The 25,874-nt window shown below is 36.2% G+C and overlaps 1 protein-coding gene across 1 annotated transcript in view; it reads right to left on the minus strand.

Moving 5' to 3' along the window:
• Positions 1-25,874, minus strand: part of MYBPC1 (myosin binding protein C1) — a 69,187-nt gene that overhangs the window by 30,472 nt on the left and 12,841 nt on the right. Inside the window, exons 2-10 of the mRNA XM_053977405.1 lie at positions 18,460-18,492; positions 15,464-15,505; positions 9,503-9,538; positions 8,823-8,858; positions 6,491-6,595; positions 5,813-5,961; positions 5,375-5,492; positions 4,262-4,313; positions 2,672-2,728 (exon numbers count right to left, since the gene is read on the minus strand). Coding sequence (XP_053833380.1) covers positions 2,672-2,728; positions 4,262-4,313; positions 5,375-5,492; positions 5,813-5,961; positions 6,491-6,595; positions 8,823-8,858; positions 9,503-9,538; positions 15,464-15,505; positions 18,460-18,492 — 628 coding nt within the window. The remainder of the gene's footprint in view (positions 1-2,671; positions 2,729-4,261; positions 4,314-5,374; positions 5,493-5,812; positions 5,962-6,490; positions 6,596-8,822; positions 8,859-9,502; positions 9,539-15,463; positions 15,506-18,459; positions 18,493-25,874) is intronic.

Consider the following 25,874-nt stretch of genomic DNA (forward strand, 5'->3'; position numbering starts at 1 on the left):
GACTTGAAGGATGGATCTGTTCACTTCCATGTGTATCTCAGTCTTAAGAGCAGGAAATATGTTCAGAGGCCTGTGTGAGGAGTCACCTTTACACAGAAATTTCAATACTGTATTTACTATCTGCAACTCCAGGCTAAGACAACCAATAAAGAGAAGCATAATTATTTTCTCAATGGTAGCCATTAAATGATAGAACAATGAAAGCATCTTAAACAAAATTCTATTTTTCCAGATTGACAATTTAGCTCAAAAAAGTGAACTGCTAGAATAATATGGGAATTGAAGAAGAAATCTAGATTTTTCCTCCTGTAACATCGTTAGGATCAGACCAGGATATTTTAAATTTGCAAAATCAGTACTTTTGAGACCAGAGCAAGAAAATAAACTTTTGAGAAATAAAAAAAATACCAAGTTTTGCAGCGAGGCACTGTTAGAGCTGAGCTTTATGGAGTCAAAGAGAGGATTTTCTTTGATATATACAGAAATAACACTAAAGATCCCTGAGAATCTTTGCACGGTTGGATGAGAAACCATGGAAACCACATTGCTGTTTAGTCTGTGAAGTTTATTAATTTTCATGATATGTCTGTAATTTTAAAAAGGAAGAGAGGTTCTCCCTGAGTAGTCTTTCAAATACAGTAATTCTGAGACAGCAATCTAAGTTAGACAATCTCAGGTATGTAATTTTATAATTTATTCCTTTTATTCATGCTCATGTTCTCCAGAGGGTGACTGTACAGCGAATGCTGCCATTTCAGTGAGATTCCTTCTGCATTTTGTTGCAAGATGTATTTTTAAAAAAACACCAAAAAACACAAAAAAAAAAAACAAAACAAAAAAAACAAACAAACAAAAAAAAAAAAACAAACCAAAAAACCAAACCAAACCAAACCAAACCAAAACAAAACAAAAAAGCCCAAAACCCAAAAAAAACGACAAAACGAGGACCTAAATATTTGAGTGGTTTTTAGATCTTGTGCCTCTTGGAATGTCATGATGCTACTGATCCGCTGCATTGACAAAGCATATCCAGTCATGGTGTGGCTTACTGAGATAAGACTTGATATGTCTGCCAGAAAATTAGAAAATAGACAGTATATTGATTGTATGCATTTAGTTTTGTTGTTTTTTTTTTTTAAAAAAAAACATGTTTCAAATAGTATGAACCAAAAGGGAAAAGTTCTAGGTCTTTTCTTGGTCATACAACCATAAAAAAAAAAGACAAAGAATGCACCTCCAACATTACCTGTTGTAAAAATTAAAATATAGCCATGGATTTGTCTTTGTAATAATGGATGTTAATATCCACACACATGGATATTAATATCCACACTGTGGCTTAATTAACAATTTCATTCAATTAAGCTCAGAAATATGAGGTTGCATTTCAGGGCCTGAAGCAAGGTGAACCAATTTGACCATAGTCAAATAATGGTGTCTAAAAATGAAATATTTGCTTTATCTATTAAACACACAATAGATATTCCATGTTTATAAGGCTGTACAGTATTTATCTTACAAATCTTAAGAGTTAATTGTTATTAAAGTGATAATGTCTCATAAATCACATTTATCTTTCCACAAAAACACCAAGAACTCTCACATGCATCTCTCATGTTACTACTGAAGCACCAGGCGGTCATGAGAACTGGCATGGCAAGTTTGATTAGTAGGATGCAAAGACAAACTGAAGGTCCTAATTAGGGATGAGAAGTTTGAAAAACCAAAGACCTGGTGGATTGGAATTGGTCTGGGTAATTCTTTGTCTGCTTTCAGCTTCTGCTTTTCCTGTGTGTTTTAGTTGCTTAAATGCTATCCTCACCCTCATAGCCAGTGAGCCCTTTGTGACCTTTTAGTGTAATTAATAATACAGATCTTCCTTATTCAGAGTAAGTGGTAGATGACATAAAGGATGTAATTCCTTTTCCAGTTCTCTGTGATCAGCTGCCATTGATTTCAATGGCTTACAGAATTTCTCTGCTTGATTTTAAAAGATGATGCATTACTGTCTAGTCTTAATCAGGTGAAAGACTAAACTGGGTTTAAGATCTGAGGTAACTATAGTCATAACTATCATAACACCAGATTTTCAAGGCAAATCGGAGAAACATGTACCCCAGTTTTTTTCCATCAAAACATTTGAGTTAAACAAAACATGACTGAGCATTTGTGTATACATATTTTAAAAAAAGCTGCAATTATACCAATATCTATGACTTGAAAACATGATATATGATTTTTTTTTCATACCAGTATGCTTATAAAATCAAGTGAGGATGTACCCATAGAAATAAATTTAACCCTTGCAGGTTTTTTTACTGTTGCACCAGACTCAATTTTCTGTACTGCTCATCCCTGTGTAGGAAATTTTCCCCCTCTGCCTTCCATGCAAACACAAAAGAAGTAGCAAGTGAACTAAACATTATTGGCCTCTTTAGGCTGAGGCTCACTTCTTTTCCCAGTGCACTCAAATCTGAGGTTTCTTTTCTGCACACAAGATTAAGAGAACATTTGCATATTAAACTATGAGAATAAAAAACAGTTAGAAGCATTCAAAAGTTGAAGGGTCAGGAAATTCTGAAGGAGTTATTAATGCTACCCCTGACTGTTTCTGTGTGTGAACCTAATGGTTTGCAATCCACACCTGCTCACTGCATCACTTGGTTCTCACCTACGTTTCAGGAGACCACTAAAGTCAAGTTCTCCTGCATCCTCTTGTCCTTCACCACTGTTATTAACAAAAAAAGATCAAATCTTTGTTTAATACAGGAAGACATAGACAACACTCACTGCAAATGCTCTAGACTTCTCATACACTCAACACTGTCCAGAAACACAAATAATTGTATAAAATCAACACAAACTTGTATGCTTTTTCACATGGATTATGTTTCTGTAGGCACTTGTGAAAAATAACACAAAGGTTTGTATTGCTTCTTCTTATACTTCGATGGCAAATTTTTGTAACTGAGTACATAAATTTGCCAAGGTTTGTGTTAGATTTCAGTAACACAAACAAATGGCAGCTAGTCAACACAACCAGCTTTGTTTTTAGTTTCTGTAGTGGACAAAACAAAGGGCTTGTGCTGATCTCTTGCTGTGAATACAAAACAAAGATTTGCATTGCTGGGTGATGCTTTTAACAATGCATAGTTCTGTCAAATACTGATTGAAAAGTACTTAACCTTAAAGATTTTACCTTTCTCTAAATGGAGGGAGAAAACAGTTATAAAAAAGAATAAAAGAGTACATTGTCCATTTTTACAGATAGAATCACAGTCCTATCAAGGTGCACTTCTTTCTATGATGTGATCTTTAGCAGAACTATCATAGAGCACATACAGACAAAAGAAATGTCCTAAATATTTGTAAAAAGGGAAAAATAGTGCAAATCTTAACTGAAATGAAGCCAATGTTTAATCAAGATTTTACATGCAAGATATTACTTAGAAAATCAGAAAATACTGAGACATCTTCATCTGCTTGGGCAGAGTAGTTACTGCATTTTTTAAAATGTGTTAAAGAAGGAAATGCACCTTGAATGTAATATCTTTTGTATTTATCTTTGAATTAAAGCCCCCTAAATAAAAGCAGTTATCTCTGAATTACAGCTTTACTTGTAAGTTAACAAACTGCATTCATTATCTGTTTGTAAAGTATTGGATTCTATATATTTTTTATGTATTTCATCACAAAAAGATGACACCTATACTGGTTAGAATTGCTACTTTATCAGAAAGGTAACAAACCTTAAGACACAATGCTCTATCTTACATTCTCTGTACTATACTATTTGTTGTTTTGCCTTACTGATGGTATTTACTGTTTACTGTAAGGTAGCAAAGCCAGATTCTGACTTCTTGAAATCACTGTGAATTTTCTCTCTGCTTTTAATCAATGCAGGATTGGGACCAGGAGCTTTCATATTGTGGCTGACAGCTTTCAGGAAATATTTTAGTGAATGAAAATAAATTTTTAAAAACCTCCAAAGAAACATATATTTAATTGACTTAAATATTCAATCTTTCTTTAAATTGATGACACTTGTAATTTCATAGTAGGGGTACTTAGTATCATATGTACTATCTATGTGTTGTAACTATTTCATTCTAACCGCCACCAATTACTCTAAATCCCACTTCTTTAATCTATATTTACAAAAACAGTTTCATAAAGTACTTGATACAATTGTCTGACACAAGTTCTGTGTATGCTATTAATGTCCATTACTGAGGAGCTGGATAGGATTACTGAGGTTTACCTTCTTTTGAAAGCAGATCTGATGTCAATGGATGGAGCAGCTTGGGAAGATTCTATAAAATAATGGCAACATAGGAATTAAAAACACAGTTTGAATCATTTATGTAACCAGTGTGATTTGGAATATGAAATTTGTTCAGTTTCCTCCTGAATGACCAGCATTTGTGCTTCCCCTTTGGCATTAGGTTCTGGCATCTGCAAAGATGCTCAGTGCTAAGTGTACCATTTCTCTGAAGTACTTTCTGCAATTCTGCATAGGAGATCTGTTTCTCTGAGGTTTCTCTCCATTCCCCTGCCTGCCTTATTCACAGGCTCTGGCCTTTTTGTCTTCTCACTTCCTATGCTTTCTCCCGTGCTGGCATCTTGTGCTCTCTCAGTAGGCTCAGCATCAGAGGAAGGAGACAGAATCAGTCTCCTCTGCAGCTACAGACTCACATTTATTGTCAGGCCAAGGAGGAATCCCCCTTGTGTGAACCCCTTTGGGACTGCCTGGATCAGATTAAATGGTTCTGATCCACAAACAGTGAATGGATGGAGCCAGGCTGCCTCCCCCACCTTGCTGACCTCTAAGCACACACACAAAGCCCTGGGTTTTGTGTGCCAGAGCCTGATCTGAGTTCAATACTGGTTTTACCTGCCAGCTTTTCTAATTTTTGGATAAATGTCTCACATGGTATCTATTCCAGTGTTCATTTAGACAATAAATTACAGATGCAAGAAAATTCTCTCAGTTCTATGCTAAAAACATTCACTTTAAGTATTATTTCATTTAAAGGGTCTGAACAAAATGAAGAGAAAGAAAGAAAGAAAAGAAAGAAAGAAAAGAAAGAAAGAAAAGAAAGAAAAGAAAGAAAGAAAAGAAAGAAAGAAAAGAAAGAAAGAAAGAAAAGAAAGAAAGAAAGAAAGAAAGAAAGAAAGAAAGAAAGAAAGAAAGAAAGAAAGAAAGAAAGAAAGAAAGAAAGAAAGAAAGAAAGAAAGAAAGAAAGAAAGAAAGAAAGAAAGAAAGAAAGAAAGAAAGAAAGAAAGAAAGAAAGAAAGAAAGAAAGAAAGAAAGAAAGAAAGAAAGAAAGAAAGAAATCCCTATTAATCTTTACAGATACAAATGGAACCTTACCAGTGACTTCAAGGTCAAAAGAGCAGCTATCAAATTTGTCCTTGTAAGACACTTCACAGCGATAGTTCCCTGCATAGTTTTCCTTAGCTTTGATGATCTGCATCTCAAATGTATGAATCTAAAAATCAAGCATAGTCATTTGTTAATGTGGAGAACGCATGTGCACAAAGCAGAAGTTAAAACATGAGTCTTTCAGACATGCACCAGAAACAACTCAAATAATGGGCTCTAAAAAGAAACTGGAACCCAGAAATGGCATCAGAAAATTTTGAGAGCAGAAAATCTGCTTCTGCAGAGGGTCAGAGATCACCACTGAAATCTGTGTGGGGAAGCCAGGGTTAGACTCCACTGCTCTTGAACTTCTACCTGTTGTCTTAAACTGATCTTTAAGCTCTCTTTGGAGCTTTGCTCCCATAAGAAGGAAAAGTGAAGACACACCTTAGTGTGACGCTCGAAGGACTCCTTCAGCTGCAGGTGTTTCCCCGCTTTACTGGCCAGATCCATCCATTTTCCTTTAAACCACTTAACATTTGGCTTTCGGAGAAGATCTTTGGCTTCTACTTTGGCTATAAATGTAATATTCCCACCTTTCAGAAAGAGAAAAGAATAATGCAGCTGTTGAGAAGCATGTGGTTGGTCAGTTGCACCTGTACAAGTTCCTTTCACTTCTGCTCCATTCAGCTGCCGTGTGTTTTACCACAAAATTAAGAGTCAGATGGAGTCACACAGACTGTGAAAGTGCTGCAGTGGTACAGAGGTTAATGATTTTGGGTCTGGAAGCTTTCTGCTGCTACCCTGCATAAGATCTTCTTGATACATCAATACCAGTACAGCCAACAGTACCAAAATAACCAGCTTTCTTCCCCAGAAACTGTAACTCTTACCATTACGCTCAGCAAATTATTAGATTTTGAGCTTGTCTTGAATTAAACAATCGGGGTTTGCTTCTCTGAATACAGTGCTTTTGCCTTCAGAGTCAAGTTCACATCCAGCTAAAACCAGAGGCAGTACTTGCAGCTGAGGGCAGAACCTGAGTGCCACAGAATCTGCACACTCCATTCCCAGCTCAGCCTCTGTCTCTGGGAGTGGTTTTTGGTTTTGTTCCTAGGCACTTACCAACACTCACTGTCCCACTCTGAGGTTTCTCAATGAATAAAGTGGATCTTTGGGCGTCGTCACGTTTTTCTGACTCTTCTGGAGCTCCTTCTCCAAGAGACCATACTGAGATGCAGAGAGAGGGGGAAATATCAATCATCTGAGGGTGTTTTACTCCCTCCAAAGTACACTTACCTGAACTTCCTAAACTCTCTAGCCCTAGCATCTTTCTCTTCAGATGTCCGGAAAGGCATGTAAGCTTTTGTTCACATTGACATCCATTGCTTGGCTGTCACATTGTGTGCAGTTCCTGCAAGAACACTACCTCTGTGATGACAAAAAATGAAACTAGGGAGGAAGAGAGCCTGATCAGCCAGGACAGGCACTGAGCAACTTGAAAGGCACCAGCATTCAACCATGAGTGCTTTACAGAGGTGATGCACAAAATCAGCTCTTTGTTTTTCAGAAGAGATGGAGGTTCTGAAAACACAAACAGCTAGAAGCACAAAAATCCCTACATCTGATGCACAGTTTCAGTGGATCTCTCTCAACCCAAACTAAGTGCATTGTACTGGTTCTTCTTCTATGTCTGCAAAGTAGGGCAGGAATGAACTTCTGAACTTTCTTCTTTTCTGCTATGACAGAAAGAGAATTTGGGAATCTGTCAATACCATGTCCTGCCATGTGAATTTTATGAGATATTTTATGGAAAAAGTAGTTTGTCAGATGGAAATGATTGTGAAATATATTCCGACAAAGCAGCTTCTCTTCTGGAAACTGGGACTTTGGAAGTGAAAAGGAACAAGAGTACTGAGAGAAGCAGCAAATGAGTGCTCTTCCCAGCTGTGTGTTTCTGGTCTCTGTTTATCTGGACAGCCAGATAAACTGTTGTGCTATGCCATTACAACTTGTGTAAAACCATGGTCAAAACTGATTCCTAGCAGAAAGTACAAGGTGAGAAAGGCAGTGAATGTCTGTCTGTTTTCTGCTCACTTTCTGCAAAAAGGTAAAGCTCATGTCTCATATTCCAATCTGCAGTCCAAATGCCACATCTCCATTTTTTGAGGAGTTATTGCCAGTACAGAGGGGAAACTAATTAAAGTTAGAGGTCACAATAGTCTTTCTGATATGTAGTGATTACTGATGTGGGAACCTTTTCAACTCATGAAAATTTCTACCACCCACAAATGCAACACAGCTCATGGCAACCATGGGAAAATGCAAACAAATTGGTTTATTATCCTAAAGTTCATTATGACTTTTAAAAAGGTATCAAAATGCTAGATAGCTTTGCCATAAAGTCTTTGTGTTTCAATCAATTGTGGGTGTTGTGCCTAGCACCTCTGTATATGCCTGCTTGTACAATATTTCTCACAGGTAAAGACATTCACGTATATACACACATGTATGTACACATATATACACACATACATGAAATTATTTACACAGACATAAATGAATGCAAATATATATAGATACATATCTATATATACTCTCCATAATCTAAATGTTTAGATTATACCACTCTAACATGGCAATATATGGAAACAACATGAGAACAAGTGAAGGTTATTGGTGGGAAGAGGATGAAGTGATGATAGCGCAGGATCTGGTCACGTGCAGCAACAAACCTAACATGCCACTGGGTGAAATGGAAAAAGGATATTAATAAATGGAAAAAAGCTTACACAGAGTCATTAATTTGGTACCACATAAAGGAACACCTAAATATTATCATCACCTCTAGATATTAACACTTTCCTATTTATTAAACAATGAGCGGTGGATTTGACGCGGGCTGGCATAGGCGGCTATGCCAGCTCCATAACCATGGTTGAAGTACCAGCTGCTCATTTTGTTCCAGAGGCTGCAAATCCTGAAACCACGAGAGTGGGTGCAGTGTGCGTTACCTGCCAGGGTAGGAAGAAAGAGGTTATGATGATTTTGCTAAGTTTTCTCCACCGTCCTTTGAGGTGTGAGAAGAAGCCATTCTCCTACAGTCTTCTGGGACCTGCGTGTGGGATTGGGGTGAGGCTGAATGTAGGAATGGAATTCCTGTAGGCTGAGGAGGAATGGAACAGCTATGTATCTATCTATACAGAAACAGATATAGATAGATAGGTATGTATGTATGTGTCAAATACATGTCCTGTTCTGTGCAGCACAGCCTTCTCTCACTCCTGGTTTAGCTGCTAGAAACCTATTTGCCCTGGTACTTTGATACTTCAACAGCTATAGTTTGTTGCTCTCTAAACAATGAAAATAAAGTATTATCTTTTAAAGATAAAGTCTAAACAGTATTTTTATTATGTAATTTTGGGAGTGTTTTGTCATGTTTCTCAGGAGGTCTCACCTGAATCTTTTCTTTCCGCTGGCTTAGACATCCCATCTGAAAGGGAAGAGCAATTTAGATGACACCAGCTCAGAGATCACAGCTTAACTGACCTCAGATCACTGGGATTTTAAGAACACTGATTCTTCATACAAGAAGATTATACTAAATATTTGGAACCATATCCATGAGGAACCACTTGAATACCAGAAAAAAGTGAACAGCTAAAAAAAAAAAAAACCAGAAATCTTCCCCACTTTTCTCTAGAAAATCTAAATTAGCTTAATTCTGTTGAAGAGTTTCTTTAGAATGGTTACATGACACTGATGTTTTTTCTATGACTTGTGTAGTTCCAGGTAACAGAGGCATTTCCATTCCTCAATATTTATCTGAGGGACAGTATTTTGATTATTTAAACAGTATACTTATTTATTTGGAGTCACTTTTGGATCTACTAACCAATATTTTACCTACCACTGGGAGATCTACTAAAGACCTCAAGACAGGACTGGAAAGGGACTTAACTGATATAAAGGGTCTTGTACTTCTGAACAGATATTAATAAAATATAGGGCATTTCAAAATTTTTTCTAAGTTGTATCTTTTTAATTCAATCTGCTGGTTTGGACTCTTTCTTCATTAATATTCAAGAGAAAAATACATACATACATACACACTCAAAGCATTATCACAGTCCTAACCTGCTGGTGGAGTACTAACTGAAGTGTCATCTTCATCTGTGAAAAGAAATACAAATGAAAAAGCACATGAAGAAACTGAAAGCACAGGCGATCATCTGCTTTAAAACAACTACATGAAAATGTAAAACCTGCAAAAGAAAGGGAAATAAATTGCAATATTCAGGAGCATTCACAATGGAAGATTCAAACTGATGAGGAAAGCTTTGCATAATTCAGTAGCTGAAATGGTAAACCTTGATGTTTCAAGCAAGTAAAAAACAAAATGAGATGTGGACTGTGATCTATGATTAAATCATGAGTTTATATGAGAGCTGCAGAGTGATTCTGTTTGTTAGAGATGTAATCCACAGTAATTACAATAAGAAAGCCACAATGAAATGAAGGAGAATCACATATCTAACCTGAGGAAGATGTCATTTCTCTGATGACCACGTCTGCAATTAAAATGTGCACCACATATGCATTCAGCATTATTAAATCAAGATATGAAAAAGTTAAAACTAGCCCCCTCTATTTTATACTTTGTAATTTCTATACTATAATATTAAAGTGCAAGGAATACGCAACTCAGTTTTTCCTCATACTAACAGGAGAATGATTTTAAATAAGGAAAGAACTATTATCACCATGCTGGATTTTCCTTTTGATCACACTAAAAGCTGACTGTCATGAGGTATTAAATTGCTACAAACAGTTGTTACTCAGGTACTTAAAAATGTTTAATCCTATAGAATATGTTGAGGCTTATATTTATAAAAATCAAAAGCCTGAGAAAAACATGAAACTGGCATTAAATAGAAATACTGTAATCACAATTATTAGAAAACCAGAATAAGGTAAAACCATCTTTACAAGAGTCTCTTTGAATTTTAGTTGACTAGAAACCTCAAAGATCAGCTTTGATAAAAATAAGCAAAAAGGTCCTAGTGTCTTAAAAGCCTAATGGTAAAAAAGTAAGAAAATAACCAAAATATCCTTTGAAAGATAAAAATAAACTAGATATATTTAGGATTTAATATATAAGTTATATTAAGATAACATGTTTTTATACAGGATCAGAAAATAATCTGTAGAACACTTCAAAATGGAGAACAAAATTAAACAAGAACAACTTTGGAAAAATATTAACCCACATCTTTAAAGATAGTTATTTTGGGGGTTGGTTTTTTTTATTTTTTTATATCTTGTATTTGTGTTTCCATAATGAAATTTTAAATCTGAAGTTATCCTTTGATTTTGACCTTAAAGTTATAATTTATCTATATTTTTTCAAGGATAAATGTCATAACTATGACAAAAGCACATATGAAATTTAGTTGCATTTTCATAAACACTGGCAATATTGAATTTTTGGGTTTGCTTAACCACTGAATGCTAATTAAAAGTCTGTTAATGGAATTTGTCTACTTCGCCATAACGTTTTACTCATTCCTTTTTAATGATTCATCAAACTTTATTTTAAAGATCCCTTGGGAGGAGGATGAGTTGTAAAAGGTCTGCCTACACATGAAGGATTAATGTGTTATCTTGCAAATATCTTTTCTTATTGATAGGAAAAAAAAAGAATAATGAAAGAGTTCTCATGACCTGCATCATCCAATGCCATAAGCAGCTGTTGAAAATGTTGATTTTTAGTAAAAGCACAGTAATGATTAAGTCATGTCAGATGTTTTAACATACTGCATTAGTAACTAAATGGATGCAAGGCTATGTGCTTCCACTGCAAATATTTCTCCATATTTCATGAAAGAATTAAATATACTTTCAGCTCTTTTTGTCAATGATGTTGCCATTGTGATTGATGATAGCTCAAAGAGCCATTTGACTGAAAAATATAATTAAGACCAGCATAAAACATCTGATGTGATGAATCCTACATGATAATGTACGATAATCAAGTTATGAAAGGACCACTCAGATTTCTCTTTCATTTAATCATTTAAAAAACTAAAAAACTAAAAAAGAAGTTATTAATTTTGCAGGGGGATTGCTGGAATTTCTCCAGAGTAATCTCTAATTTTTCAAACAAAATGTTAACATCAAAGACCAAGGAAACAAACAAACATGTCAGAAGTATAAGCATGAAAGCCTAGTTGAATGTTTTAGAAATGGAAAGAGTATGAAAACAGTACATGCTGGAGGGATTGTTTTGATAAATGGGTAATTATCAATCCATCATTCCTTCTATCTCAGGCTTCTAGGACAGAATGGACTGACTATTGGTTCAGCAGCTAGAGCCAGTTCAGTTTCTGTGATGAATGATTGTTTATACTAAAATAAAGTCTATTTGCAGATAACAAAAATAGCAAAAATATTCTCAGTAGAACTATGATCATTAATTCACTACCATTATCTTCTGCAAGTAAACTTTTAATGGAATATATTTTTCAATCTGTTGCATGACAAGAGTTTGGTATGGGGAAATCAATTGATTCATTTGACAGTAGGCTGATAAGATGCATTACTCCATAGAAATCTTTATTCTTTGTCTGTGGCACACTCTCATTAACATATAGGGGGTATTTATGTTTTTTTTCCTTGTTTCTAAATGATAACATTAACTGTGGAGCAGACTGAGATATATCAGGAATAGATTCTTATTGGATGAAAGAACTCTCCATATCTCCAAAGAAGCTAATCATAGTGTAACCTTAATATTAAAATTTCTGACTGCTGGCACAGCAAATATAGAAATATATGCCCAAAATAAAGTAATTACTGATTTATATATGAGCTGCTGGTATCAAGAATTTTATACCTCTTTTCCCCTGATCTGAAACATGCCACACAAAATGGAAGCTGCTATTCTGCCATCAGCTGCATTGTTGACAAACTTAACATTGTGCAAGAGTGTCAAAAACCTATTTATTGTATATTATTTTATTTTTCCATTCTACTGTTTATGCTGAAATTACAGAGCACAGCAAGACCAAGAGTTTCCAATTTAGTTGACTTCAATTACCAATCTGATTTTCAGCAGTCCCATCAAGAGGACTTGGCACTTTGGAAATGGTAAATGAAGTACATACCCACAGAGGGGAAGTTTTAGTAGGGAGATGAATGGGTAAGTGAAACCTGGGAAAATACAAGGATGACACATGCAATGAACATTTTAGTAGATGGTTGGAAGAAACCTAGAGAAAAGGTATGAGTAAAATATACAGAAATTTTAGTAGCTTTCTGAATGGCTGGATGGGACCTAAAAAAAGGAATGAGCAAATTTATATTAAAATTTTACTATTATTCCAGCAAGTGGGAACAAAATTATAACACATTCAATCTGTAAAATAATACTAAAATTAAAAACAAAGACACAAGCATTTAAATTGAATGAATATAAGACAATGTAGTAAATTTGGAGGATTTGTGCTGATTCACTTTTTTTCTCCGAAAATAAAATTGATGTTCACATATATCCTGAATTTTTACAACATTATTATAGATATTTTAAAACTGGTTTATTTTATGAAAGAAAATTTTATGTTTACTGCTCTGAGCGACTAATTTACGGAAAAATAACCATGGGATACAAAGAATATACCACACTGTTTTTCATTTCATAACTTTACAATGAACACAAAGGAATATAAATATGTAATTTCACACAGACAATAAGTACTAAAAAGAAATAGAACAGTAAAACAGACACACAGATAGGTATACTTTGTCTTCCTAACGTCTGTTGTTAATATTTTCTAAGGATGAGGTGAAAAAGATGGACTATGGGATGTACATGGACTACCAAGATTGCTTTCCTAGATGTCAGGTTCCAGCACAGTCCCATTTCAGGTTCCTACAGTGTCTACAGTCTATCTCAGAAATTATCAGCAAACATGTCACAGCTGCTGGCACACAAGTATTGCATAACTGCTGTGAAATTCAGATATGAAATGCTTCCCATTTTGTTTCCATTCAGGGAAGTACCCAAATCTGCTACTTCTGAAGCTGCAGAAAGTCTTTTACATATAGCTTATATAAAAGTTAACATCTAGCTGGTTCTGTCATAATTTCCTTGCTGAACTGTTCATTTTCAAGTGCAAATGATTTTGGACAGGTTGGAAGAATGGAACCTGTTCCCTTTTTGTGAATTATGCTCACCATTATAAAGATTTTTTTTTTTTTCTTGTTACACAAACCTGAAGGAACATGTTTGAAAATACATTTTCCCTTATTTGGTGATACTCTACAATAAAACAAGAGCTGATAGGAACAACTGCACTGTAACTAATTTTTAGAAGTATTACTACCAAGTGTCTGGCAATGACATCTACTCTGCTTTGCAGAGGTGACAGTTTCACTGGAGCATGGCAGGTCATCTATCTATTAATATTCAGACTTTCATTGGAATCTTTACGGAAGCAACGGCTGCCACAATGAGCTGAAACTGGAAAAATTCTCCATAGTAGGATCTCAAACAATATTTTTTGGTAGTAAAATCCTCCTGGAACTGAAAGGTTTCTCTTCGGAGGAACATTTTTGCTCCTAGAAAATACTTGTCTCCTTCACTAAATTCAAAACAGAAACATAGCAATGTATAAGAGGATAATAGGAGTTTTGGATAAGTTACCTACCATGTTTTCAGTTTTATTCAGTGAAATGTAGGCTTGTAAGCAGTGAGGAAATCACCATTCATGTTCAGTTTGGGAACAAACATTTTTCTCATATCCAAATTAAAGCAAGCAGAACTAACTGTTGGAATAGCTTGAGGCAAGACTTTCACATCTTTTCCTATCATTAGGCATGCAAATTATTTCTGAACTGCATTTCCATTACCAAGTTGACAGATTTGGTTACTCACACAAAATTTTGTGTGTCAAAATAATTGCTCAATGCAAGGATAACTGGCAAAATAGCATGCACTGAAGCCTGGTTCAACATTCTTATTTTCAAAAGGGTACTTGAATCACACATTCTTAGTGTTTATATTTTGACTCTGCTGAGAAAAATAGCCACGCATGCCTTTGCCAAATAAATGTGCAAGTATCAAGTATGCATCCAGTCTGTCTAAAAGAGAGGATTTTGTTTGGAAGATGCCAAAAGCCAGAATACATTTTCAAGCAAGCCATTTCTTGATTTGCCATGAAAAAGCATAACCATGCCAGATGAAAAGCAAGCATTGCATCAGTTGTAAGCATATCTTGGTCTGCTTTAGCCTTTGATCAGAATTAAGTTTAAAAAAAGAGATTATTCTTTTCAAAATAACCTGGTGGGGTGTTTGATTTCTATTTTGGCAGGACTCCTACAAAAAGCAGGAGAATTTGGCCCAGTTCCCTCAAAACATAGCCTCCTAACCAGAAGAATTGACAACAGAGCTAGAATCTAATCTCAGCAGCACAAAAATATATATTAAAACTGGAGCTGATTTTTGCACGCATTGCTAGTAGAACAGTTATGTATTTGTTCACAGCAGACAGTCCTCAAACACACTTTTCAGAACCTGTAATGAACTCATCTGCCCAATGAGGACGGAAAGATGAATGTGAGTTTTTTAACTTCAGATGAAAAAAATCTGTGGGGCTTTCTAAAAGGTAAAATATCAAGTTTCTGTGGTAGAACAGAAACAGCTTAGAATGACAGTAGGACATTGTCCACTTTATTTAAAAGCAACAAATGTGCACAGTATCTGAGTTTTAGCAAGCTTGGTCAGGGGCAACAGCCAGGCTCATTTAAACACAGCTTTCTGTTCATGTAAATCACTTGTAATTTGATCCATTAATTGAACTGTCAATATAAATATTGTTGCTAAAGTATCAGTCTGGTTTGCAGGATTTTTGAAGATATTCATGAGTATCATAATTTCCTTGGGCTGGCTAAGTCATGCAGAAAAAGGATCTAGGAAGCCTCATATCACACTTCTGAAATTTAGCACCAAAATTCTAAATTAAAGCTCAAACAATCCAGCATCAGAACAGCATTTAGTTTTCTTTACTGCCCATTTTTAAAGTATGGTTTCAGACTTACCTTTACCCTTTTCATTTCCACCCTCCTGTGGTGTTTTTTGTTCTGTGTAGGAAGTACAAGTATAGTTTTGAGAGGATCTTAAAGTAAAAAGAAAGACTTATACAGCATTAAAAAATGCAGGTTCTGCTAGTATTGGAAAAACAACATTAATGATTGATATATGCATATATGTAATATACAGTTGCAATCTCATAAAACATTTTACAACCTGTGCATATCAATGCTATTTCTATATTTTGAACAAGTCATGTAAGATTGATGTTCCTGGACTCAGTGGAAAAAAAAAAAAAAAAAGCTGGGTTTTTTAGCAGTTGTTAGTCTCTTGTTCTTGGGCTAATTTGCAAAAGGTTTTGAAATGAGTTACATATCATTGTTAATTGGAAAGAAATTGGATCAGACAGGAGTTACTGCCACTCAGTTGATTCTTAAGAAAAAGCACAGAGAGAGTGTATTGAGGCTATTCTTTAATTCTTTATCATCATCTTCATCATTATCAACATGGTCTTGCCAAGACTACTTGTATTTAGTTTTCTTGATCAGAACTGCCAGCCTGTCCTCTACTCCAAGCAGGTGAATGTGAATTATTTTTGACCTCATCTGTATGAGAAAACTTAGACTGTGCTTTAAACAAAACAACAATTTCCACACTTTCTCTATTTCAGTATTTGATAGGATTGTTTTGGTTTTGGTTTCCTTCTTCATTCAATCTAGAATCTTGTCAAATCATGTGAAGTGAGCTGTCTTCAAGGTATAAACAATATCCTATTGCCTGTGAACAATGGCTTTCTGTGGCAAACTTACCTGTCAACTGCCTGACAGAACATGGCTTTGGGTGATGGTCAATAGACTAATATTGTCAGGATGGAATTAAGATAATTTTTTTTCCATGGAGAAAACATCTGCAAGAGCCAGCTGATGCTCTGATTATCCTGATTTCTTGTTCACATGTGTGCAGCCACAGTAACTATGAAAATTAAAGCTGAAACTTAAAAGGAAACTCCACATTCTAGTAGTGTGACAGACTCATGGATGCTTCTGTCAGGATTCCCTAAATTCCCAAGCTCCAGTTGTCAGGTTGTCCATCTTGGCCAGATGTTCCCTTTTAATGGGAATTTTGCTACAGAAACACTTTCTTTTCCCAGTTAGAACTAGGATCAGGAGATGTCACTGATCTTGGCAGATGGTAGTATGTCTACATATTATTTGAAAACTTCATCAGTCAAAGTGCTACACACTTGTGCCTTGACACTGAGATCTGGAAAGACCTCTCACAGTGACTTCCCAAAAATTTCCTGGTGCAGTTCAAGATGCTTGGTTATGTCCAATAAACTATCCTTAAGTTATAAAATTTGGAATCTTGAGATCAACTTCCCTCTTTGTGTATTAGCACTTGATAATCCAAGATGACAGCATCTTGAGTCAGGCAGAAGGAAGCCAGAAGTGAGAAGGAAGCCAGAACTGGGATATTTCTAAGCTGACATGTCCATTTTAAAAATATCCCAGTTTGGTCTGTGCCTAACGTAACGGCCTAATGACACCCTACTTATTTTTTCAGAAGAAGAACAGGTAAGAAGAAAAGAAAGGAGGTTATAAAAGTGATTTTGTATTTAATCCTGTGCTTTTAAATAGAAAGGAAGATGGTAATTTTTTGGAAATGTTAATAGATATTTTTAATGTAACGCTTCAAAGATTATATTATTTTCTGTATATAAAAAGCTGTTTCTCATTTCTATTCTGCTTGAAAGTTAAGATTGATTAAAAACATGAATTCAAGTACAAAATATATCAGGTAAGACCCTAAGGGTGAAATTAATTAGTTTAATATTAACTGTACAAATTTCATGGTTGAGTAAAATATTATTAATTAAAAACCAATTAACTTTCCTTACAAATATATGCAATATGAAAGAGTTCATCACATAAAAATAATATGTGGATGATTTAACCATGAACTCCTTCTGGCAAATGATACTTTTGTCATTTTTTTAAATCAAAGTGTGTATTGTTGAAACAAAGACATCTTGAATCAGGCTTGTAAAATGCCAGTTATCAAGACAGTAAAGGCAGATTTAACACTTGTAGGGTATTTGTTCTGTTTGGAATTGCTGTTTAGGTCACTATACAGAGAATAATACTCACCAAAGGGTTAAATTAGACATACATATTGTAGATATATGTACTATATATCAACATTATCTATCTATCTAGATATCTATATATAGGTATACCTACATTATATATCTACATTATCTGAGAAAATAACTGAAGGTACTCAATGGCACAAGGCAAAGGCTTGCCCATCTTTCCAGCTCCCACTAAAGAGAACTCTTGTTCTTTGCAAAGTTGCAGCTTTACCTGAAGCCCTCATCCTTAAGAGTGAGTTTCACTTCACCTAACTTTGTCTTCCTGCAACCCAGCCACTCCAATCAATCAGACTCCTCAGGGCAATTGCCTGCACGTGGATATCTAGTGACATTTTAGACAGGATACCTGGGAAATGCCCATTGATGAGCATGTACGACCCAGGATGTGCTCCACTGGTCACGGATGGAGCTTTTGAACTACTTAGACATGATACATAATTTTCAAAGGGCTACAAGGAAGTGAAATTAATCCCATGCTTGATTTGATTTTATTCACAGTGTACTTTTGAGGTGAAATGAAAGGGAGTATTTTGGTAATTAGATGCTGCCCAGCATCAAAGAGGACAGCATAATTTATCCACATAATTTAAGCAGCCATGATTTACCTGTATTCTGAAGGACATGTGCAATATTAAGCAAACAACTAGTCACTCACAAACAAAAACTGAGTCTGAAAAATCAGTATTAAGGCAAAGTGAAGTGAGGATATCTTACTTGGGCAGGCTTTTTTACTTTTCTTACTGTCCTCTTATTTTCAAACAGAAAATGAACACAAACCATATTATGGCTATGCAGTATCTAGTCTCATGCAACTGGTGTTAGTGCCACAGCATCAGCATTCTTTACACTAACCTGGAGGTGGCGGTGCACTTTCATTTTCAGTTTCTGAAAAATGAGGAAAGAAGGCAGATATTGAACTTCAAATACAAGCAAATATTTTTCATACATTTGGTATACATTTGTTGGCTTTGAGTTCTTTAATACTTAAATGCATTTGTAATATTTATTTTGCTTTCACGCACGCAACGTGACAATTTCAGAGTGACAAGGTCAGAGATCTAAAGCTCTTGTTCTGCAAAGAGAAGTTAGTGAAATTGTTTAGGGTGGAGATAGATAATATTCATAAAAACATAGAATCATTTAGGTTGGAAAAGATCTTTAATATCATTGAGTCCAACCCAACACTGCCAAGCCACCACTAAACCACATCCCCAAGAACCACATCTACACATCTCTAAAATTCCTGCAGGGATGCTGAGGGCAGTTCTCTAGGCAGCCTGTTCCAGTGCTCAACAACCCTTCCAGTGATGAAAATTTTCCTAATATCCCATCTCAACCTCCCCTGGTGCAACTTGAGGCCATTTCCTCTTGTGCTATCACTTGTTATTTGGGAGAAGAGTCTGAGCTCTACCTGTCTACAGCTTCCTTTCAGGTAGTTTTAGAGAGTGATAAGGTCTCTCACTCATGTGCAAAATTAAGCAAAATTTCCACCAACTGAAATAATATCAGATATGATTTTAACTGTGAAGTATAATGGATCCATTAATTAAGGGGAATTACACAGAGTCAATCCAGAGACCTTAATCTCATTTTCAACCACACCATTAGATCTAGAGTTCAATGTTTAGTGCAAGCACAAAGTAAAAACAAAAAACCACCACAGTTTAGCTGTGGGAGTAAGACCTGCAGTCTGTTTGGGTTTTCTTTCTTTCAATGATGATTTTTAATGTAAATCACTTCCCTTTCCAATGTGTGATACAGAAACCAGGCTTTTAATCCTATTTAAATGTTATCCTTTTGGTATTACATATTCTCCCATCTAAAAAACATAAAAACAAATTGACTAGCTAAAATATATTTTTAAAGCAGAAAAGGAAGCTTATTTTCAACATTTAAAAACTTTAGGAGTCTAGACAGGTTGAAAACAGTAATATTTGTTGGCACTAGCATTGACTTACAGTTTAACTAATTATAAAAAGCAAAGATTTAAAGGTTTGAAAACCTGAACTGTACGAGTAGATGTCTTTTACTAATCTTTGTCATGTTATGGACATTAACCCTTGGGACCCAGCCTCAGGTCAGTTTCAGGAAAAAAATTGCAATCTCCATCATATAGAAATGCTGGGAAGGCTATTCCTTTACACAGTTCTAGATATAACAAAACCACAATTCTCATTCCTAATAAATCCTTTTAATGCTTAAAAGGGAGGAATATTTTTAGTGCAAATATAATTTTAAGCTGAGTGTGTGAATTTGATGTGGTTTAGGAACTTCCAGTCACATACACAGATTCAGCAGCAAATCCTTGTAGAGGATCCAAAGAGAATCCCTTGCTACAAGGAAAGAGCTTGTCTTGTATGTTCTGATAACAGCAGCCACCACACAGAGTGGAAGGAAGTGTATTAAAGACCAACACACAGAGTGTGAAAATAATGAAATATCTTTACATAGGTTCACAGAAATTTTTTTTCTGGTCTAATTACTGACAAACAAATTTTGTTTTGCAGCCTAGAAAAATATGAAAAATTTTCATGTGAAAACATGAAAGTTGTACCACAAAGAGTATGTCTTGGAACCTATTTGCTTTGCTACCATGATATTTCTCACTGTTTCTGCTGAGACATCGTTGTGGTATGGAAGCATGTTTCTTGCATGGAAAAGTAATAGCAGGAAATTATCGATTGTATAATTTTCCTTGTGAAATTTAATAGCTAGAAACAGGGAGTATTCTTATGAACACTGGATTAGAAAATCCTCCCTGGCTCACCAGTAAGAGTTACAAACTTATAATTAAAAACTCAACAAATATAGCACTTTCCACTCTTAGATGAAAGGCTTATGAGACTTTTGAGGGACTTGCCTTGAATTTTTCTTTTTTGAGAGATATTCTGTGGCTTCACCAACACAGTAATTCTGCTCAGCAATCACACATCTTACAAGTCCTGCATCACCCAGCACAGATGTTAACCAAAGTCTACGGCACAGACCAGACCTGAAACATTATTATTATAGTCTAAACCTTGTCTCATGCATGCAGACTACAAGAGGAGACATTCAAAACCTGAGCACTCTCACAGGTAACCTATTCTATTGGACCCTGCTCCTAGCAGAGAGCTTGGACTAGACTATCTCCAAAGGTCCATCTCCAAAGGTCTTTTCCAGCCTCAGCTATTCTGCAATTCTGTGATAGGATGATGACTGAAGCCAGACCAAGAAGTGAGTGGTTTGTTTCCTAAACCATAATTCAAGGCTGTTCAGATTACTGCTAAGAAAACTGAGGCAAGAATGGAGCTCAGAGGAGAGACCTGAAGTATAATGTGGGAAGAAAAAAGAAAAGGGGAAAGTTCCAGGCACTGTGGGTGGCAGAGACACGGGAGAAACCTCAACATAATCTTTTGGCCATGTGCAGCCCCTTTCATGGTCATGCCTGGCTTACAGTTCCATTCCTGAGGACAGCCAGGAAAAAAACCATTAATAGCTCTGATTTGTTTCCACCTCCCCAAAGAATGATAGCCCTCTCTGGCTGACCTCTGCAACAGGCTTGTCAGCCAGGACAGGGCTCTGCACTCTCAACCAGCAGCTTATGGTTGTGCTCCTTCCCTAGGAGGCATGCTCCCTGGAGTCCCCACATGCCATTCCCCACAGCCTGTTGCCTAATATGGTGCTCTGTCCAGGCATTGTCAGGGCGCTGCTGGTGGAGAAAGTCTCCAGCACACAATCCTCAATCCCTTTGGAGAAGTGCAGTTCACTGGGTTGCAATGATACCTCTTGAGCTAAAGGGAAAAGGGGTTATTGAGGGTCCAGTAACCACTGAATTATCACCATAATGTCAAGTGCACCTTCTACAGAACAAATAAAGTTAACTTCTGATTCAGAGTTTCCGAAACAAAAGGTCTCTTCTTTGCAGTTCTTTATTTGAGAACCAAGAATGTTGTATTTCAGTGGGTTGTGTTGTGTTAAACACAGACCTTGGGTTAGTCATTGGCTGTGAAACTGGTAATGCACCTGGCCAGATGTAATTCTGCAACAGGGACAGGATTGAACTCAGCAGTCCTCTCTACATGGCTACTCAGAAAAGATAGTGTATTAAGTGTAGTTAGCAAATAAAATGAAAGCACAACTGTCACTTAGATAACATCTCCAGAAATGCTTTCATGCCTCAGCCATGTCATGAGATGCATTCAGGATCCAGTTTGACACAGGATATGAGCACTTAGAGCCAAGACATTTTTATTTGTAATTTATAATTATATACACACACATGCATACTTGAAAATCAGCAGGAGATGCAACTTGACCCATTACCAACAATTTTCCATCTCTTTTCCATATTTATAATGTTCAGTTTTTCAGATAAATAAGACTTAAAATCTCTTGCTGTGTATATAGATAATTAAGATTAAAGTTCCATTATATTAACTGATGTGCTAAAATTATGAAAATATTTCAGAACCATGTTAAATTGAGGCTGTCATTATTTAAAATTTCAATTCCATTTTAGGTCTGATTGCACAGGCATCTGACCTGCAACAGCCAGAAGAAGCTATGGCAGGGAACTGACATAGGGATGTCAGTTTGTGTGTGGTGGCCAGTTCTCAAGGGCTCTGGATTCCCACTTCCACAGGCTTTTCTGGCAGCACAAAACACAGAAACTCCCTGACATCACATATATTACCTTTCACACTGGAGTGCAATCATAATGAGATATTATGATGGTTCTAAAACAGTCTCCAGGTCCTGCTCTACTGCTGTGCTGAAAGCAAAGTATCCTGGACACCTGCAGTTCAGAGCATTCAAGAACTACAACCTGTCAGCAAGCATACTAGGAATGAGGTCTGGCTGGATAAGCCTGTCCATCATTCAGCTCTGTACTCATGATCAGCTTTGTTTTGGGTAGGCTTAAGAACTTTCAGTCATTTTGGAAAATGAGTAGTGGGTGGTTTTTGGGGTTTTTTTTACCTTAGGTAAGTAAAGGAAATTACCTTGATCATTAAAGCAGGGCTTACAGAAAGCCTAAAGATAGCATTTCACTGTCATTGGGCTGGAACATTCACAGGAAGGAGGAGGAAAGTCTCCTGCACTAATTTCTCCCTGCAGTTCTATACAGATCAGTTACAACCCAGCAAAGAATATCCAAGGGATTCAGGATCTCACCCAGTCTGAGCAGAGGACTTATCCCCCATTTACCTGGAAAGGAAAGCAGGACTGTTGCTGCACCATCATGGACACAGGTATGATATCTGTCTTAGCAACATATTAAAGAGACTCTCATATGTCAAACAACATGAGGATAGTCACTTAATGCTTTTTGTCACAAAGACCTGTCACTGTCAACTTGTGTCAGATTTAAGTAGGTGGATTCATCTTGTGGACCCAGCCTCCAGGGAACAGACCAATATAACTGTTACGTAGGCATTCCTAAAGTGCTGACTCTGCTAGTCAGACAAAAATAGACAAAATGCTGGTTTGGGGAGAGAGCAGGGCTCACCCCAGCCCCTGTGCAGTTGTCATGTGTGAGGATTGTCCCCTGCGCCCAGCCCCAGTAGGACATGAGAACCGTGCTTGTGGCACCAGGTTTTCTCCTGAGGTAGATGCTCCACTGAAAATAGGTGTCCAGAGAAGGACTAAGGATGTGGAACAGTTGCTTGACACACCTCACATCCAGATCAGCAGCAGACAAAAGCAGTAAAGCTTTTTCCTTTCATTATATTCCCAGAAAAAAAAGATGTTCTGAAGAAGAGAAACGGCTCAAAATGGTTGGACAAATTTTTGTGACACTTCAGCCAAATCACAGTGGCATCAGTGATGTGGGTAAAAGCCATAGCCTCAATTTTTGAGAGACAGGAATTTACTCAACAAACTATAGAGATTATCAGAACATGTGGAGCATTTCATTGGGAAACAGTACTGTCAGCAGACTCCAGAAAACAAGCTGGAAAAGAGAAGACTTTGTTCAAAATCATTTATAATCAATAGAAGTGCATTCAATTGGACTTAAATTGAAGTAAATACAATTATTACTAATTAAAAAAAAAAAAGAGAGGAATGCTTATCATTCTGCAAAATCTGAGCACAGTCATGCACGCAGGGTCTGCCTGGTGCCTCATGAGCCTGTTCTCCACTGAGAAACTATCTGATTTGTGTGCAACTTCCACAGACAATTCCCAGTCTGAGTAGAAGCAAGAAACTACAATACCAGCTGAAACCATTACCTTATTTTATGAATGTCCATGGACATTGTTATTTTTAAAATATACCTAGAGAAACTGTTCTAAACAGACATTGGTCCTAAGTCCTGGAAGCAGATTTGTTCTAAAGGACTGAAGTAAAAAAGCTCTGGTGGCTTATTGGTGCTCAGTTGGCTGGCCAAGTGACTATTATTGTGGCCAATAGTGTGATAGAGCCAAACTGATACATTTATAATGTATTTCTAGTTTCTGTTTCCACTTCTAGTGATGGAATGTACAAGACAAACTGATGGGTTTGACTTGTGACAGTGTTTAAAGGTGAAAACAGCAACCTTCTGTTAAATACTCCCTCTTATTGTAACAAAGTGAACAAATCAACATGTTCACTGAAGATTAAGTTATTTTATAGTCCAACAGCTAAAAGTGTCACAGTCTAGTGACGCATTGTTTAGGTAGAGACTGAAGAAGAAGGAAAATTAACAAAGAGTTTGCTTAAAAATTTAATTTGGCATAAGATTAAAATTCAAAAAACCCAAACAAGCCCGAGGATAATAACTAGTCCCAGCATATAAACTCACTGAGAGTCGTCCCATTTCAGGACTAATCTAAATGCTCTCCATTATAAAGGATTTTATGGGCCACCAGAGCAAATCAACCTGTCACATGCTAAATGTAACAATGTTCCCTGACTTGAGGGCTGAAAAACTGAATGAACAACTGGAACAAAAATCTGGTAATAGGGAATTCTGTGGAATGGACTAGACACCAAAGAAGTAGTTTATAGATCCACATGAGGAGTGCAGTGTAATTGTTGAGTCCAGATTTTTCCTTCACAGTTCATTCATAGTTATAGAAGTGCATAAAACAATCATTGCTTATTTAGAGTGTTTTCCTTGTAGTTCCAACTTTTCTGAAATGATGCTGTTAAAACAAACCTGATTATATGTAAGCTTCCACTCATTTCTTATGCTTTCACATAGGAATTAATCTCTAAAGAACACTGTAACCATGACCTTGAACAAAAGTACTTTAATAAAATATATGTTTATATGTCTATAATCTTCTAAGTATCTTCTTTTTCAGCCTCAAAATTTCATGTGTACTGTAACAGTGATCTAGAAAGCTGTCAAGCATTGACAGTATTTAAGATGGATAGGTGAGGTTTAGTGGCTATAGTCTGGTTATCAAGTTCCCATGCATTCTTAAACTCATTTTTAGCCTACTCAGTCCACAAGGCACCAGCATGGAGTAATTGAATTCCATTCTATTTCCGTGATATCGTTCTTCTCTTACTTTATATCAAAGAAAAAAAACCATAAAAGTTAGTTCCTGAGCACTTTTGTAGCTAACAGAAAAAAAATAGTATCTATGCTGGTATCTCCCACTTCACTGACTACCAGTAGACCACAATTTGAGTGCCAAATGTTGTTGAAATTTTTGACTAAACCTTTTTTCACTGAGTATTTTTGCAATCACAGTTTTCTAATTTATTTCATCATTAAAACCATACCAAACCAAAAATCTCAATTTGTGGGGTTTTTTGACTTCCAAGACTAAAATTTTGTGATGCTATCTAGCGTGCAAAATCTTGTAGATAAAGTTCTGCTTGTTAACCACTTACAAGACAAAAGGGTTTTGCTGAAATGTGTTACAGTGTTTAACAATGTGAACAAGTTCAGTTTACAGTCATTACTACACCTTCATGAGAAGGCTTTGTCAGCACAACTGTACTTGCAGAGCCTGAGACTATTCATGGTGACATTGATTTATCATTTATTCCACATCCTGATGTGTTAAATTTTATTTCCACATTTGGAAATACAAACATTCTATTTTGAAATGTCACTGCAAAACTTGTTATACAATGAGGTATACGCAATACTGAATGTTCCTGAAAAAAGTTCTTATTATGCATTTTCCTCCTAAAATGTGCATAGTGAAAATTGTGGAAATCCCACACAAAATCAGCTTCTTCCTACAAACGATAGAGAGCCTCAAATTTTCCTCTATTATGGCATCATCTCAGTTTCTACACTATGAACTTAATGAGAGCCTGAGATGATCCACAGCTCCTGAAAT

The sequence above is a fragment of the Vidua macroura genome, chromosome 5, assembly GCF_024509145.1.
Source record: "Vidua macroura isolate BioBank_ID:100142 chromosome 5, ASM2450914v1, whole genome shotgun sequence".
Classification (NCBI taxonomy): Eukaryota; Metazoa; Chordata; class Aves; order Passeriformes; family Viduidae; genus Vidua; species Vidua macroura.